This window comes from Xyrauchen texanus, chromosome 23 (assembly GCF_025860055.1).
Source record: "Xyrauchen texanus isolate HMW12.3.18 chromosome 23, RBS_HiC_50CHRs, whole genome shotgun sequence".
Taxonomy (NCBI): Eukaryota; Metazoa; Chordata; class Actinopteri; order Cypriniformes; family Catostomidae; genus Xyrauchen; species Xyrauchen texanus.
The window spans coordinates 16,497,429-16,516,317 of record NC_068298.1 but is presented as its reverse complement, the minus strand read 5'-3'; the positions used below and the strand labels follow the sequence as shown (position 1 = coordinate 16,516,317).

At 35.7% G+C, this 18,889-nt stretch overlaps 1 protein-coding gene across 2 annotated transcripts; it reads left to right on the top strand.

The window, feature by feature from the left end:
* The first annotated feature begins 5,719 nt into the window (after positions 1-5,719).
* Positions 5,720-18,246, top strand: LOC127617211 (cationic amino acid transporter 3-like). 2 transcript variants are annotated; one of them, XM_052089141.1, is made up of 13 exons: positions 5,720-5,822; positions 8,433-8,481; positions 9,164-9,573; positions 10,146-10,307; positions 10,718-10,892; positions 11,769-11,887; positions 11,975-12,197; positions 13,561-13,700; positions 13,802-13,904; positions 14,404-14,636; positions 15,977-16,143; positions 16,301-16,409; positions 16,513-18,246. In XM_052089141.1, exons 3-13 carry the CDS (start codon positions 9,204-9,206, stop codon positions 16,656-16,658), a joined length of 1,947 nt encoding a protein of 648 aa, XP_051945101.1. In that variant the 5' UTR covers positions 5,720-5,822; positions 8,433-8,481; positions 9,164-9,203; the 3' UTR covers positions 16,659-18,246. The 2 variants fall into 2 exon arrangements, with proteins under 2 accessions (XP_051945101.1, XP_051945102.1); XM_052089142.1 differs by lacking the exon at positions 8,433-8,481 and having other exon boundaries at positions 5,724-5,822.
* The last annotated feature ends 643 nt before the right edge of the window (positions 18,247-18,889 follow it).

Sequence of the window (18,889 nt, the reverse complement as noted above, 5' to 3'; positions counted from 1 at the left end):
TAAATATTACATGAAACAAATGACAATAAAATGCAAAGGAATCTCTTCAGTAATCAAAATACTTTTGAAATGTAACTAATCTAATTACCAATTATTTAAATTGTAACTAGTGTAATATGGTTACTTATATTTAGTATTTTAAATACGTAATCCTGTTACATATTCCTTTACTCCCCAACACTGTCTATTCGTTCTTTGTTTTTAAAGGAGATTGCCACCAAGTCTTGCACTATTGGGACACATTTGTTAATGCCCTTCATTGGGAAAGTGTTTGGTTATTGCCTCATAAGTTTTTTTTTGTTGTTACAAATAAGGTAAATAAACTTATTTTAGGATAATACACAAATTCTACCCAGCAAAACATTTTCTTTGTAAGTTTAAAGACATTGATGTTAACTGCTCTTTTTGCTCTTTGCACTTGGAAACAGTGCCCCACATTTTCTGGCATTGTAGTTATGTGAAAGATGTGTCTACATTTATTAATGAAAATATACTCTTTAATAACCTTTTTCTACAAAAATACAAATATTCTTGTTGCACATTAATCTGTTTTGAATGCTATTCTGATGCAAGTGAAACTTTGTAATATGGCACTTTTCGTACCACTGACTCTTTAAGATGGCTTATGTTTTCCTCTTTTGTAAGTTGTAAGCTTCTACCAAATGAATAACTGTAAGACAACAGTGTCAATAGTGAAGCTTTTTTAATTAATCTGCTTATTTTATTAGTCAAATTTCACATTCATAAAAGTTTTCTTACAAAAAGCCAATTTTTTTTTCAGTAGTTTTAAAGAAATTGAGAATTATATTTCTACTGTTCAAAATAGTATTAATAGAAAAGCTTTAAAACTGTTCACCTCCTGTGCTCTGTCTTCAAAATCTTTGTATAAATCAAAGGTTAAGTGTCTTTGTGAATGTATGAAATGGTTTTTTTCCTGCTTCCCTGGCACAAAAAAATATATTTTATTTTAGTCATGTTTTGTTGTTCAAAGCACAATAATAATAAATATAATTAAAAAAGGGTGTTCCAAACGACCATACATGAGACGCGAATGCCCTGCTCCCTCCAGAGTTCTCACATCAAAGGCTCCAGTCCTTCGGAGGGAGTAGGGCAGGGGTACTCAATTGGCAGACTTCGGTCTGGATCCGGACCGAAGGACAAAATCTGGACCGAGCTCTGAATCTTTGTGCGAGTTATCTGACACCTGGAGCGGTAATAAATAGCGTTAATTGTTAGAGATAAATATTTCTCTGTAGAGCGTGAAGAAAGCACATTCAGCGCTACTCAAATTATTCCCGCTCCTCGCGCGTTGCCTCTCTCCATGAGGCGCCGCATAAAGCCTGATTTACGTACAGTAGCCTATATGAAGTGCGGTTATTTTAACAACAGCAGCGGGGACATCGCTACTACAGATACAGACATCTTTCGCTTAAACACACTGCAGAAACCAAAAATTAAGTAAAGTGAAACTATCTTAATCTGTCTGATATGTGATTCAGACGGTTCAGCTAAGCCACTTTTGTGTCAGGACAAGTTAACCTTCCGCCTTAAACGTTTTTTCCAGAGACATTGAAAATGAGAGTTGCGACACTCCCATAGACTTCGATTGTAATCGAAGAATGCGGAAGTAACGGGTGTAATGGGCCGATCAAAATAGTTCCAAATATTCCAACGTGTAACCTCATTCATTGTCATTGTTTCCGAATCACGCTCGCTGGTAAATTGATGAAATTACTTAGCCTATATCAGTTTTTCATATTCCAAGCATTTGTAGACTCTTATCAATTTAGTCAACAGTGGTATTTTATGTAGCCAACTTTAAAGTTTATCGTAAGATAACAAATCGTTAGATTCTAAATGCAGTTAGCACTTGTTTGTCGTCAAGCTCTGCAGAAGCCCGATACGACCCATTCATTTGAATCGGATGTGTTGGTAGAGGGAAACATATAAATATGCAGGGTAGGGGGAGGACCAGTGGTGAAGACCTAGATCACTGGATCTTGCACTACAAATGGAGTGGAATACCATGGGTGCGGAACAACCTTTACCCTCTCACTGGACATAGGCCTATTGTATAATCAAATATTTTATTGAATGCAATTGGTTGCCTTGTATATTCTGTACTATTGACCAAACTCCTTTCTTGGCTTTATTGAACAGTTGCTGGTGTGATTGATATTTAGATTAGATTTAACTTTGTCATCGCATCGAGCAGCTACTATAAATATAAGTAGGCCATCGTCAACGTAGTAAATTGTAATGTGGGCTAATTATTAAAAGAACGGGTTTAACAAGTCCCATTTCCTTAAAAAGTCTAACGTTAAATGTAGCCTAAACAATAGTCCCCAGTAGGCTACAGTGGTAGCATAGCCATTTCTAGCTCTTCTTCACAATACGGCTGTTATAGCCTACTGTAATATAATATAATATATGTAAATAGGCTAATAATAAAGTAGCAGACATATACATGATAAAACACACCAGTAGCCGACATTATGTTTTGATATAACAAGAATTGCTGTAAATTTAGTTAGTCTATTACAAGTCCCATCCAAAATAAAAAATAAAAAAAAACACGGAGAGAGAGAGAGAGAGAGAGAGAGAGAGAGAGAGAGAGAGAGAGAGAGAGAGAGAAAGAGAGAAGTTTTGTTAAAACGAACTTTGCCAAATATCTGATTGACTTTTGGTTGCTTTCAAAGTTTTGTTTGTACCTTTCTTTAATAAAGCGTTAACATAGCACTAAGGGACTTTCTGCTGATGGAGCACAAGGAAGAATTTGTATGAATCAACACTGCGCCTGTAAATCATAATTTTTTGTTGCTCTTGCACAATACACAGATAACACGAATAACACTCTGTACTTTAAATGTATGATATAAATCTATTTTATTTTTTGAATATATTTATATTTTGCGGGAGTCATGCGGATAATTTCTTTCTCCCGTTCCCGCGCACACATCATCCCGCCCGCAACTCTCATTAATCAAATATTGTCCCCCACCGCACTGTTGTGTGGGACGCGTGCTTCTGTTTTCCCCTGTTGTTAATTCAGTGTTGATGACAGATTCTGTCTGTCTCCACGTGGCTCTGATAGTTTTTGTTTGTCATTGCCATTTAAACTATATTTTTGACATGAAAATATCCTTTGGTGCCGTGGCGGAGCTAGGGGGTGACCAGAGGTGGCCGTGGCCACCATGGACCGAAGCCTGGCCACCCCCATTGTTCACCCTACTCGCAATTGCTGTTTTGGTCATTTTTTAGCACAATTTAGTTCTTTAGAGGTGAAATCATCACTGTACAAATGTACAAACGTAACATGTGCCCACACCAAGGTCGCCAAACCTCTCCGTCTTGGGTGTCATTTTATCCACTCTCCTCCCACAGTCCGACAATATAAAAATGCTGCCTGAACAGAGTGCCACCACAGACTGATCGCTTGCCCCTGCCTAGCCACCCCTTTGAAAAACTCTTGGCTCCGCCACTTCTTTAGTGCTTAAATGGCATTACCATCCAACCATCCATCCATCCATCCATCCTTCCTGTGTTCCTGAAATTACTTTACACGTTCACTGGTAAAAATACCCTTTGCTACCTTACAGGCCATACTCATTAACTAACATTGAAACTGATAAAAATGGCTTGAATGATTTTGATGTGGATTTTCTTGTTACTGCATTTTCTCACAATGGTTTCTCTGAATTTCAGAATGAGACAAACTCGTCTGTCACAAATCATAAGAGACCCGTTATATTCAGAACTCAATTTTATGTTTCACTTTTGTGGGGTGGTCTCATTGCTCATTACATTTCTGTCAAATTGAAAGAATTGTCATCACATAATATTATATAATTACCTCTTTAAGAAGTTCCCATTTGTGTCAAATTTTAGGATCATAAACTTATATGTTAATGATCTCTCCATCTAATGTGTTTTCTTTTACTCCATCCTTATTTTCCTTCTTGATATTATTTGTCTCCACTCCATCCTTGCATTCGTGGAGACTCTAATTTGTCTTTGTAATTTGCTTTAAGGCTGTAATTGTAATTTATCTAAAAGTATATTGCGTTATTTTGTTTCTTAATAATGGAGGTAGTATATATACCTCCATTACTTCAATCTTATGAGTCAAGTCAAGTCAAATTATTTAGCACTTTTTACAGCTGCCGTTGTTTCAAGGCAGCAGGCCTAATGAAATTATACTATAAGAGAAAATGTATTAATATAATGTTAATATTAGTTATGTTTAGAACTATTAGTGGTTCAAATTTGTAAAGTGCGTAAGATTATATACAATGTTTATCAGTTTATTTAAATATATTTTTAATATGGGGGAAAAGTGAAAAATATAGTTATATTGGGTCTTATGATCTTGACAATTACGCCATGTTATGCCAATTAAATACATTAAATTAGTAGTCTGAGTAACCCCTCCCCAATCCCAAATGCCCACCTATGATTTTCCTCAGCCCACCCTATAAAAGCTGTCAGAAGCAGGGACTGATCGTTAAAAGATCATTAGAAACCATTGGCGGAAGCTTCCGATGCTTTTGGGAAATGCAGCCCTGTTCTTTTGTGTTGACGCCAGCACACCGAGGGGAAACATGCACTCCTTAAAAGGCTTATATTTCCGGCAGTGTTGCCAGATTGGGCTACTTTCAATAGATTTGTGCGGGAAAATGTCCTTGGGCAGGTGGTCAAAATTTGGGCTGCTTTGAAATGCTTTTGGCGGGTTTTTAAAATGACAAAAAAGTATTTCCATTGCCCATGCACCTAAAATAAAGAAAACGTATCCACACCAAATCATTAAATCAAATAGCCAGAACACTGAATATGTTTGATGCTTCAGAGGAGCTACGAGTTGGCACACTCATGAGTTCTGAATGTGCACGATCTGCAGGTGTTGCTTCTTGATTTTTGTGATAGAAATGAGACAATATTAACAAAGATAAAGCGGTAGAAATGTAAGATATTGACAATGGGGAAATCACCCAGCTATCAAGTTGTGGTTAATACCAGGACTTATCTGTGGAGTTTCTTGAGCACCTTTGAGTTTCTCCCATGACCAGGCCACTGATGCCTTTTGGCTAACAGTTTAATGCTGTTGAGAACACTCGGGATATATCATGAAGTTGGCACTGATGGTGATCATAGACTTAAAAGTGAATTTGCTGCTCATTCTTAACTCATATGGATGTGCGCACAGAAACATGTAGGGAATGATTGAAAATCAGCTGCGTTACGTCCACAATGACTGTCTAGGAACTTTGACTGTTCTGTGTATTGGTGAATTCACCTTGCTTAAACGACTACAAAGATGTACTGTTTTCTTTGAATTTGGAATGAACCAGCATATAAAGATTGGACAGATTATATAGCCTGTAAACTTTATATGACATACTAATTAAACAATAGGCCTATTGAATGGCAAACACATAATTGCAATCATAGAACAATGGCATACTTTCATTATTTGGCTTCTTGAAATAACAGGGCAGCATATTTGTTCATTTTCTATGCATGTGTGTTCATTTACATGAATAAAGAAAAATGGGTAAATGGAAAGGTTTTTTGAAACTTTATCTTTGTCTCGATTCATTGTGTTGTCAAGGTTGTAAAGGCAATGCTGTAGTATTGGTTAATGAGAATTTCATTTTCAGACACCATTTGGGCGGGGTTTGAGAAATCATTGGGCTGGAAAATGTCATCTGGCAACACTGATTTCCTGAACGTAGACGATAACAGCCACAATCTTCTGGTCTGCTCTCAACACGCTGCGCATCTGTTTCCCTCGCTGCATTTTTGAGTCATCGTCTCAAGAGAGGGTAAATATATTACTGACGTTTATTCTTATTTTTCGAATATGCTACTTGCAAATGAGATTAAATGGTCTTAAATATTTCTGTTTACTCTATACATTTGTAAAACTGAAATAACTTTTATTTTGTTTATCTTTTTATATTCAACCTCGTGGTGGTAATGGCGCGCATGTAGATATTTGAATTAATTTATTCTTTTAATGTAATGCAATGTAGCAAAAAATTTAATAAGGCACAAGAATTGGATAAATTATTTAAAAAAAATTATAAAATAAAATACACCAGATTTAGTAAATAATAAAAACTGTTTTTATAATAAAATTTAATTTAACATTTGATACTTATTACGGGGTTTAGTTTTGTAAATAATAATAATTGTGTATATATATATATATATATATATTTGTTGTTGTTGAAGCATGATTATTTAACTTTACTGTTAATCATGCTGGCATTCATACAAGTGTTTGCACAGGGATAAATATGATGGGGTGTTTTTCTTTTATTAAGATAGTTTTGTTGATTTTTAGAGTCTTAAATTTAATCACGGTTTCATAAAAAGCAATGTTAGTTCTTCATATAGCTAATTATGGTTCTTCAGTTCAGTGGAAACAAGTCATCCCATTCTGACTGCATCAAAACCTGTAGATGTGACATACCCCTTAGCAGTAGGTCTAGAACCTGTCTCTCAAAACATTAATATAATTGGACTCAGACTCTAAAACTTCATTAAATAAAAATTAAATTAATTTCCTTATAAACACAAGTGTGTCTTAACAAGTGTTGCAGGGGTTTGCATTACATTTTCTCATAAAGGCATACTAAACTTAAACTGGAGAGCATCAAGCCTAAAAAAAATTATCAATACAACATCACGCAATATTGACTGGATGTCTCTTAAAGCAGTGATATTTTGATATTTGATACTCTAGTATTTAACATGGAGTTGCCTAGCTCATGCATCATGTGGACTGCAAATCCTTCCAGGCATACTATTGAAATGTACTAATGTTATCATTTAACCAGCAAACTCATCAGGATAAAGATGTTGCCAGCAAGGTCTTCCATAGTTATAGCACACACACTGGACCTGTGAATTTGCCATGCCCAAACTCAAATCATAAGACCCAATTTTCCCCAAGTTATTGCTTGACATTTTTCTTTTAATTGCTCTTTGAGTACGAGGATGATTGGGTCTCAACCACATCTACTTCATGAATCTGATTATAATAACAATATTTACGATTATATTCCTTTGTTTAGGAGATAAATTATCTGTTTTCATGGTTTGTTTTGTATTGTTTGTTTTGAAGTTTTATATTTTTCTGCTGAGGGTTAGCTGCCTACCACATGTGGGTTTTATATAATGCCCTTAAGTGGAAGGAAGTAAATGTGTTTCCGTGTAGTGATGTAATGGAGTTATGCGGAAAGAGGTGTGCATTGCTATTCAGTAGAATTAGATACTTTTTTAAAAGTCATCCTGATTTCATTGTCATTTGAGAGAACATGCCATGAACTCTAAGATTGCAGTAAAAACATTTAAGAAGTCCGGGTTAGTTTTGTTATTTTGTTGTTTTGTTTAAATCTGTTTGGCAGGTGCAGCTTTACTTCTAGTGTTATATAGTAGGTGCCACAGACATGATCTGATCAAACATGCATGTGTCCTCAATGTGATGGACAAAAACCGGCCTGCTCCAGAGCCATTACCATACTTACAAGAAAACATTGTTTACTTTAAAGTTTTTCTGCAAACACTGAAACAGTTTTGTCTGTAGCTGTGTAACATAGTTTTGTGTATTGGGAAGAGTGTATTCATAATTGCATGTCCTTTTTTAAAAAACATTTTTATCCCCTTTTCTCCCCAATTTGGAATGCCCAATTCCCACTATTAAGTAGGTCCTCGTGGCGGCACGGTTACTCACCTCAATCTGGGTGGCAGAGGACACGTCCCAGTTGCCTCCACTTTTGAGACCTTCAAGCCGCACATCTTATCATGTGGCTCGTTGTGAATGACACCGCAGAGACTCACAGCATGTGGAGGCTCATGCTACTCTCCGCGATCCACGCACGACTTACCACGTGACCACGAGGAGGTCACCCCATGTGACTCTATCCTCCCTAGCAACCTGGCCAATTTGGTTGCTTAGGAGACCTGGCTGGAGTCACTCAGCATGCCCTGGATTCGAACTCGCGACTCCAGGGGTGGTCAGCAACAGTAAACGCTGAGCTACCCAGCCCCCCCCCCCCCCCCAAAAAAATGTTTTATTCATATTTTTAAAATATTAATTATTATTAAGGTCAGTTATCTCCATATAATCCCTTATTTTGCTAGATGTCTGCTAGAATTTATTTCTTTGAACCAGATGTAGTCATTTTTCCATCATGCCGGCAAATTTGGATAATCAGTTTGGTCATGCCTGAAAATTGTTTCCACACCAATGTCAATGTTCTTTATGTAGGCTTTGATTCATTTGTACTCAATAGATTATGACTCAATGATGAAAGAACATTATAAACCTCTCATAGATTAACTTGATTAACTTGAACTGAACTGCCCTGTGGTTAAGGAGTTGTTCATTAAGTGCTGAGAACTGATTGTTCTGTCTGTGTCTGCAGGTGTGGTGGACTGTGGGACACATGCAAAGACAACAGTCGCACTTATATAGTATGTGCCCTCCTTTACATGTGACAACTAGAATAAGATTATATTTGTTTAACAAGTCTTGCCCTTTTTGTGTGGTAGTTTTAACCATACTTTGGTGACATGTTTATTTTAAATCATTGGCAGGACCACACAGGAAGTTCAACAGGTTTCCACAGAATTAGGTGGCACACTCTACCAATCAGATTGTACTAGCTCTGCTTAACACATTTAACCATGTTTAACTGCATTCTGCTGATTTTCCCCACAAATGTCTTGCAGCTGTACTTTTGAATCAGTGTGTATTTTAGTGTTTATGGTCTGGCCCCATTCACTTTTATTGTAAAGTGACTCACTGTAACCATAATTTGTGCTTCTTTTTTTCTTCTTCTTCTTTTTTTTAAATAAATGAGGGTCAAAATAAATATTTGTGGAAACCAACATTATGCCACAAGAGTGGTTAATTGAGCTTAGCATGTATTGAACCCAAAACATTCTCCCTTAATAAAAGAGCTCTCAATCAACTATTGAGCAAAACACTTGCTGACATGACCTAACTGTAGCAAATGGGTTGAGGCATATTTCTTTTCCAGATTTAACAGTACAATTTAACATCTAAATCAAGCCATTAATTTATTTGATTAATTAGCAATAAAGGCAATGCTATTTTACACTGTATTTTTACACTGTTTCTCTCTTCCTTTAGGGTTTTCAGTATTATCCTAGTCTACTTGACACTAGCTATCATGATCGAGAATAAACTGGCCTCTTTTGGGAAGATGCTGGTGAGGCGTCGCATGCTGGACACCACACAGGACGAAAGTCGCTTCTCTCGCTGTCTCACCACTCTGGACCTCATAGCTCTTGGTGTGGGGGCAACACTGGGTGCAGGTGTCTATGTCCTGGCTGGGGAAGTGGCCAGGGAGAAGGCTGGACCAGCCATTGTGCTTTCTTTTCTCATTGCAGCCTTGTCTTCTGTCCTCGCTGGCTTGTGCTATGCTGAATTTGGAGCACGAGTTCCTAAAACAGGATCTGCTTACATGTACAGTTACGTGACAGTGGGTGAAATATGGGCCTTCATCACGGGATGGAACCTCATTCTGTCATATGTAATAGGTGAGCATATTGGTCAAGAAAAAGTATATGGGCATGTGAAAATGTCTCAGATGTCATTGCAAAATATCAAACCAAAAGTGTCATCTATCTATCATACTTTATTTTGTGAAATGTTTTACTTGAAAAGTGGGTTTGTGCTATATTTCTTTAAAATAGATCCCTGGGTTTGGCATTTTGTTATATAAAGCAATGACATTCATATGTTTTAAAGTGTGATTTAAGTGCCCAAATATGTTTTGGGAGCACTGGATTCTTTCAGGAAATATTACTTCTAGATAAATAACTTTCACAGGGAAGCTTTAGTGTTCAGTGATATTTTGTGGCATGCTTTTTCGTTTTGAATCCAAATGTACTAATTAATCACCTCCTAAAAGTTCATTGTAAATGCATGCCCAAGGATTTGACCAATTAAATGTAATTACGGATGAGCTAAAGTGGGTTTGAAACCGTTTGAAGTGTTTACCCCTTAGGAGAATGAAGAGCTCTTCAGCAGAGCTTAGGTTTGGCATAACCACAAGAGTGAAGTCTTTGGCATGTACTTGCAGTAATTTATTCTTCTCTCCATTTCTCAGGCACAGCTAGTGTGGCCAGAGCTTGGAGCTCAACTTTTGACAATCTGGTGGAGAAAAAGATCTCTATTTTCTTCAATGGCTCCATGTCATTTCCAGACACCGGAAAAGTGTTAGCTGAGTATCCGGACATATTTGCCCTCATCCTGGTCATGTTGCTCAGCGGTGAGATCCTTTTATTCTCTTACAAAGAATCGCTCCATTCTAATCTAGTGCACAGTTACTTCTCAGCTGGCACACTACAAGCTGATATTTCACAGATTTGACTTTGTAAAGTAAAAATCTTATATTATTCCATTAAGCCAGTGATTGGATCTTTGTTTCACAGTGAATCTGTTTAGCTCTAGTTCTGACTGGTTCTTTTCTGACTCCTGGCTCTTGTTAGTGTGTATTTGGCAAGGGAGCCAAAAGGGAAACAATTATTGATTATTTCTCACCAGCTAAATTGAAGTAAATATCTCTTTTTAAATAATCCTCTACCCCAATTGGCCTATTAGTCATAGGACTTCTTTTCTTTTAACCATTGCAATGCAAAAGACCATAATGGTGTGAAATTGCTACCTCCCACGCTACAGGATTATTGGCATTTGGAGTGAGTGAGTCTGCACTTGTCAACAAGATCTTCACAGGAATCAACCTGGTGGTTCTGGCATTTGTCATAATTTCTGGCTTTGTGAAAGGCAATTCTGCCAACTGGAATCTCACTGTGAAGGACTACATTAACAGCACCAAACACTTTCAAACAGCACAGTGAGTCACATTCTCAGCTGTTAGGTATAGAAGTACTGTATACAAAGCAATAGAAATAAAAAAAAAAAAAATTACATTTAGAGCATAACTGCAACCAGTTCTGTTTGGCAACTTTCTTATTAACTGAGTACAGACACTTTCATTAAGGGAAATATTGACATTTTTAATGTATCAAATTAGGGCTACTCAACTTCATCGACGAGTGAGCCAGATTAAAACAAAACTTCGGGGCACGCTGGGCCAGGCCAGAATATAAAAAAAGATATATATATATATATATATATATATATATATATATATATATATATATATATATATATAGAGAGAGAGAGAGAGAGAGAGAGAGAGAGAGAGAGAGAGAGAGAGAGAGAGAGAGAGAGAGAGAGAGAGAGAGAGAGAGAGAGAGAGAGAGAGAGAGAGAGAGAGAGAGAGAGAGAGAGAGAGAGAGAGAGAGAGAGAGAGAGAGAGAGAGAGAGAGAGAGAGAGAGAGAGATGTATATTAAACAATAAAAGTGAAAAAACAATAAAAGTGAAAAGCCCTTAAGACAACTGACAATCTCACACAGACCACTGAAAGATTTATTTTGGATTTTGTTTAGTCATAACATAATTCCCATATTTCCATTTATGTTATTCCATAGTTGTGATGACTTTACTATTATTCTAAATATGAAAAAAAAAAGTAAGCGTAGAGTAAGTGTTTCAAAACTTTTGACCGGTAGTGCATATAAACAATATGAGAATATACTGTATAATAAATGCTTTCATCAAAATTAGAAAGTAAAAGTTACTAAACATAAAAAAAAATATTAAATAATAAATAGAGAAAGATTGTGCTGTCTTTAAATTTGAAATGTCTCTTTGTTATTTTCGTAGAGAAATTGAAAAAGGCTTTGGCTCGGGGGGCTTTGCACCATTTGGCTTTAATGGAATCCTTTCTGGTGCTGCCACATGCTTTTATGCATTTGTGGGTTTTGACTGTATTGCCACTACAAGTAAGTACTACATGCAAATCATCTCATTTTAAACCAGGGTGTCCTACTTTTAAAACCAAACTCACTCATCCTCTTTTAATTTTACAGGCGAGGAGGCCAAAAACCCCATGCGTTCCATCCCCATAGGCATCGTAGCCTCTCTGCTTATCTGTTTTTTTGCCTACTTTGGAGTTTCTGCAGCCCTCACCCTCATGATGCCCTATCACATGCTGGATGTTCAAAGTCCACTGCCCGAGGCCTTCAAATATGTGGGCTGGGGCCCTGCTCGCTATATTGTGGCTTTGGGCTCTCTATGCGCCTTATCCACCAGGTACTTTTATTATATAAATCAGAGAGCAGCATTAGATTTGTGGTTTCAGGAAATCTTACAGGGATAGTTACCCAAAAATTATAACTCTGTCAACATTACTCCCCTCATGTTGTTCCAAACCTAATTTGCTTTCTTTAAAAAATTAGACAGAGTGTTAGTCCCAGTTCCCGTTCACTGAAATTGCATCTTATTTCCTAACAATATCTATCAAATACATTGTGTGCTATGAAAGAAAGTCATACGTGGTTAGATCAACATGACTGGAGTAAATGATGGCAAAATGTTCATTTTGGAGTAAACTTTTTTTTAATCAACATGAAATGTCATTCACAACCCGTTATGCTTCTGCAATGTGACATATTTCTGGGTAAAATAAATATTTTTAAAATGATGTAGAGTAGGACCAGAGTTTGCTCTAAAATTAATCATTATCTGTCACTTTGACTAACTGAGTTATAAAATTTCAGTCATGGTCTATTTTGTCATAATAATACCAGATTTGTATTCGTCATTATCAAGTATTACATTTTGAATAATCTGTGAATGTTTTTAAAATTCTGTAAATGATGGAAGAAAACTTGTGCATGAAAACTTGATAAATTATGGATTTTGAAAAGTTACCATTCCATACTAGAGTTTGTAGCCCATTATTGGACTATACCTTCCATAAACCTGAGGCCAAGCAAGTTAAAACATTTTGATTAAAAACTACAAAGACAAATTATTTTTTTCTTTGGAATAACATGCACGGTCTAATTTTGCACAATATGACAAGGAATGTGAAAAGGGATAGTTCACCCCAAAATGAAAATTCTCTTATCATTTATTCATCCTCTTGCCATCCCATATGTGTATTAGTGTCTTTCTTCAGCAGAACACAAAGATTTTTAAAAGAATATTTTAGCTCTGTAGGACCATACAATGCAAATTAATGGTGACCAAAATCTTGAAGCTCCAAAAAGCTCAAAGGCGTCATAAAAGTGATCCATACAACTCCAGTGGTTAAATCCATGTCTTCAAAAGCGATATAATCGGTGTGGGTAAGAAACAGATCAATATTTAAATTATTTTTTACTATCAATCCCCACGTTCACATTTTTCTTTTGTTTTTGGTGATTCACATTCTTTGTGCATATCGCCACCTACTGGGCAGGGAGGAGAATTTACAGTAAAAAACAAATGAGGAAATGAATGGAGTAAATGAAAGAATTTTCATTTTTGGGTGAACTATTCCTTTAAGGAAGTAAATCTGATCAGTTCTGATTTCAAGTTTACTTTAATGTTACCTTTTATATAATATTTTTGCTGGCAGGAAGATATATGGCTTTATTCTGATTGTTTGTTTGTTGATGTTGTTCTTTAGTTTATTGGGCTCTATGTTCCCTATGCCTCGTGTGATTTATGCTATGGCTGAGGACGGTTTGCTCTTCCGTTTCCTCTCCTGGATGCACAAAAAAACCAAAACACCTGTCCTGGCCACCATTGTGTCTGGCATTGTAGCAGGTAAGACTGCATTCTTACTTATGTAATAACTGTCAGTGAATTATTCAGTATTTTAATGGATGTGTCTAACTTCTGGTATATTCCTCATTCTCTTCCTGTAGCTCTGATGGCCTTCCTCTTTGATCTCGCTGCCTTAGTGAATTTGATGTCGATTGGGACACTGCTGGCATATACTTTGGTTGCCGTGTGTGTACTCATTCTCCGGTTAGTGCACATTCATTCACATACTGTGCCATTCATACTCAAAAGTTCCCACAGACATGGAAAACTTGGAATTATCAGGCAATCTTACATTTGGGATTTCCATGCTTTTAAGATTAAAAAAAGTCTCCATTGAAATTTTTGTAGTGAATATTATTTTTTCTATTTATGCTGTTCTAAAACATCTCATCAGCTTTATATTATTCTTTGTGCATGTAGAATATAGCTTGTTCCTAATGTTTGTCTTTGAACACATTTTGTCTTTTAGGAGACATTTGTACTCTAGCATTAAGTGTAATCGTTTAAATGTATTAATTACCTGCATTGGTAACACATTAAAATGGAGATCTGCTATAAAAATATTTATCAACTAATCATGATTCTGGAAAAGTCATGAAAATTCAGTGGTCAAAAAAATGTTGGGAACCTGAAACTCATTTCTGACTCTGGTGAATTTAGATAGATGGGATGTTTTTGATTTGCTTGAATCAACTGTTCACAGATACCAGCCAGGCAGACTTGGCTCCAGTGGTGCGGATGAGAAGCCAGTGGAACTACAACGGCTGGAGGCAAAGGGGGCCATGGCAGATGTGGATAGCGGGGATAAGTACGGCAAGAAGCTAGAGACAACAGCCTTTAAAGAGAGGTTTTCCATCCGATTGCTGGTGCAACCAAGCTGTGATGAACCTACCAAAATTTCAGGCATCATTGTTTACTCGGTGACGGGCATGATCTGTAAGCATTTCCTCTGAGATTTAGAACACCATTGGCATATTGATCCAATTTATGATGCACTTACATTGGGATTCAGAAGTATATGTCCACTTGTGAAAATACTTCAATTATGCATTTTTCTTAATCTTGACAACAAAATCACTAACGAAAACATTAGTTGATGAAGGTTTTTTTTTTATTTCATCTACTATGATGAAAAAGAGGCATCAAAATGATAATTAAACGATTTTTGAAGCATGGTGTTGAAAATATGATGAAAAAAATAATACTTCAAGATATTAACAGTGTAAGATATAAACAGAAGAAGCATCTAGAAAAACATCTGCTTGTAGACAAGGAGATTTATATTTGGTTTATCTAATCCAAAAAGCCAGTATTTTGTGTATTTCCCTCTTGAGCTGCGTGAGTTGAATGCACTGAACACCACCATTAAGAACCACTTTAAAAGTGGTTAATTACTTTACTCAAACGCAGCCTATTTATACACGAGATTAACCACTTCATCCACAACATGTTATATTTCAACTTACATTACATCTGTGCAGATGATGAAGAGAATAAACAAGTGAACTTGAAATTATGCGTTAGTCATAATAAGCATAACTTGCTGCTTACGTAAAAAAAAAAAAACAAGCTACATGCAATGCAATATTTAAACTGGTTAAACACAGAAAATTAATAACAGTCTCTAAACCATGAAGAATCCATAATACAGTAGACTAACTTCTAATAGCAGCTAATTGCAGCTAAGTCACTCAAGGACATTTGTATTTTGTAGCCATCTTGTACATGATTGATACATGTTTAAATTAATAAAATGTTTATATATTTTTTTCTAAATTTCTGAATATTTTGATTGAAGTTTGGTCTGTTACAGTTTGACACAAGTTTTTGTCATTTTGCATATTATCGTCAACTAAAACAAATAATATGCCATTTTAGTCAGGGTAAAACTGACTAAATATTGACTAATTTTAAAGGACATTTTCATCAAAAGACTAAAACTAAAAAAAAGCTGTGTAAAAAAAATCCAAGCATGGTTTGAGAATGGAGACCAGAAGCAAGGAAATCTGACCTTATGTCACAAATTTGCAAATTTGATTATTGTCCTCGAAATAGTGCAGAATCTTATATATTTTTATATAAGATTTTCTTCAAAATCATGAACCCACTGTATTGACAATCATATATAATTTTTTGGTGGTGCAACATGTAATTTGTATTAAATACAAATTTGAGCTATGATCCACCTTGAGGAAATGCTAAATAATAATGTAGCAAAACAATTAAAGAAACTTGAGGATAACCACCACCTTCTCTTTTACTCTTTCACCCATCAGCTGTACTTTTCACTTTGCTGTGTGTGGTGCTGGCAGTGTATGGGGAGCAGGTGGGGAAGGGCTGCCCTTTTTGTATTACTGTGGTTGTTGTCCTATCTATTCTCTCCTTCATCTGCATCTTCATCATCTGGAGACAGCCCCCGAGCAAGGAGATCCTCACTTTCAAGGTATGGAGTGACATAATTTTAGAGGAACTATTGGTGAAGAAATTAATCTACATTATTACTTTCTGTTAAACCTTTTTGTTTTCATTTATTCATGAAGTTATTTTATGGAGGCCTTAGCTTTTGGAAGCGATAATAATAATTTCTCAATCTTTTCTAGGTGCCTTTTCTCCCCATTCTGCCATTGATCAGTATCTTTGTAAACATTTACCTCATGATGCAAATGGATGGACCTACATGGATTCGTTTCGCAGTATGGATGGCTATTGGTGAGTTAAAGAATAGACTTGCAATCTACGAAAAGTGAGCCTAAAATTGGATCATATATTTAAAAATCTCGGAAAACACATCTAATTGCGTGGTCTCGTTTAGGTTTTCTTATTTATTTTGGATATGGAATAAGGAATAGCTCTGAGGGTAAAAACAATTCCCCACAAAAATGTGAGCCCATTCTTCAAGGAAAGAGGCCAATCTATCTGACTGAAGATGACCGTGAACTTGAGGAGGCCACACCCTAAGAGGAGGAACTTCATTGGTATGGCAGCCACGTTACAACTGTTTATACTGCAATTTCATATTGGCACCATATGTTTCTTCTGAAGTCTGTTTAGTAGGCAAACTGTATATTTCATTTTAAGTGCTTGCCTTGTGTCAATGCACAATGGTACTGTAACAATGTTACTGATGTATGTCTGAACTTCTCTTCATAATTAACCGTATTTTGTCTAGTCCTACATGGACTTTGATCTGGTAATGGAAAAACAAAACGGAAGAGAGTTCCACAGTTTTGGAACAAAAGAAGAGAAGGCCCTGTCACCCATAGAATGTAGACTAGTAGAAGGAAGGAGGAGGTGACTCCTTTTTCCCATAGTGAATCGAAATATGTCATTCAAAATCATTGTTATTGGACCATAGAGAATTGGGAATGTGTAATATATTTATTGAAATAACATACTTTAATTTATTTTGAACTCAAAACGTCTTATACTTGATTTTATAAAATTGATATGATGGACAAAGTGACAAATGGAAAATATTTATCGAGCTGCAATGGATTTTATAAGTAGTTTTCTGTGTAAAATTATATTCTTGTATATTGTGTATATATTTGGATATATTTATGTACTGGTATGGGGAAATGTTTTAATGTTTAGGTATAGTAATATGTCTGCTAAAATATTTTTTTAGCATAGCAATTTTCTCTAACCAGCTGTACTTATTTGAGATGTTATGGAAAAATAGGAAATAACCTTGTCTTAAATATTCTTGAATGTAAAATCAAACATTATCTAAAGGGATTTTTATATTTATAAATTGGGTGGTAAACAAAGTTACATTTTTCATTTAAAGCATCAGTATCTAAGCCAAGGGCTCTTATTTTTTTATGCAATATTTTTCATTCCATAGTAGTTATCTTAAGATAACAGTTTATGCTGCTTTTATCATGTTTTTTGTAAAAACTTGCTTTATAAATGCTGTTTATTCTTGAAGGGAAAAAGAATATTTGTATGCTGAGATTTTGGTACTTTCTGTGACGTCTTTAGTAGCTTATGTGTCTTCTGCCGGTATGTGGTATTTTTAACTGACATGAGCATTGAACCAGAAGGATGTATGGCTCTTAACACTACAGAGTTGTTTGTGCAGTATATCTTACAGAAGTCAGTACTGTGTGCTGCAAGCGTGTGACTCTTTGATAGCATTAATCTGTTTTACAGTTAACATTAAAACAAAGATGCAGTGTAATCAAGCTGGAGCCATTTCTTCTAGTGTACTAAAAATCATATGTGTTACAAAGCTGAGTTATGATGTGTCCAACAAAGTAGAATGAACTTTGAGCAGATGTGGCCTTCTCACCTTATAATATATCCATTTAGAGGAATAACATTGCCTAGGAAGTTGTTTACATGGCTCACTGCTCTGACTATAGCCTAGCCTAGCTATTGCTGTGAGTTATTACTTTGTATTGTAATGGAACAGACACCACTGTTTACTGTATTGTAAAACTAATGGTTACATTTTCATGGACATATTTTCCTTTGTATATAGCCTTCTTGATGTTATTATTATTTGCAACGTTGTAAACAATAAAAAAATAAATAAAGAATAGCCATTGAGTTGATGTTTTTTCTTTTTTGCCAAGAAAATAAAAACTAATATTTTCAATTTAGGCCTATTTAGAATATACACAGGATGAGATTACTATATCTGGATTAGAATTGAGTTCCTGTCAAGTCAATATTGTAGCATACTTAATTTTGGAGTTTGTGTGCACAATATATTACACCTCTCTCTCTCTCTCTCTCAATTCAATTCGCTTTATTGGCATGACAAAAGTACATTTTGTATCGCCAAAGTTTAAAAAAAAAACAACAACATATAAAATAGTTAAGAAAAATTGAATTCGGATTTGAACATTTTTAATAATACATTTATCAATGTTCATTTCTTAGCTGTGGTTGTCCCTCAGGAGATGGCAGGATGCTACAAATCTTGCTGCTATATTTGCACATTCAGCTTTTTCGCCAAGAATAAAAGGGAGTTTTTCAGTTAGGGGTACAATTATTAAATTGGGGAAATATTTTGATAATTTTGGGATAATAGTGGTTTCTGATTATTTCATATTTTGGGCATTCTGTGAGGAAGTGCAGCTCTGTCTCCATCATTCTCAGATTGCAGTGGGAGCAGAGTCCCTCCTCACGGGATACCCACGTCTGGGTATATATATATATATATGTATTAAAAATGTAGT

Excerpts from the sequence above, each read along its gene's own strand:
- LOC127617211 (XM_052089141.1), top strand. The coding sequence starts at position 9,204 with ATGATCGAGAATAAACTGGCCTCTTTTGGGAAGATGCTGGTGAGGCGT. Across the intron at positions 10,308-10,717 it reads CCTGGTCATGTTGCTCAGCG|GATTATTGGCATTTGGAGTG; the intron begins GTGAGATCCTTT and ends CCCACGCTACAG. Across the intron at positions 12,198-13,560 it reads CTATGCGCCTTATCCACCAG|TTTATTGGGCTCTATGTTCC; the intron begins GTACTTTTATTA and ends GTTGTTCTTTAG.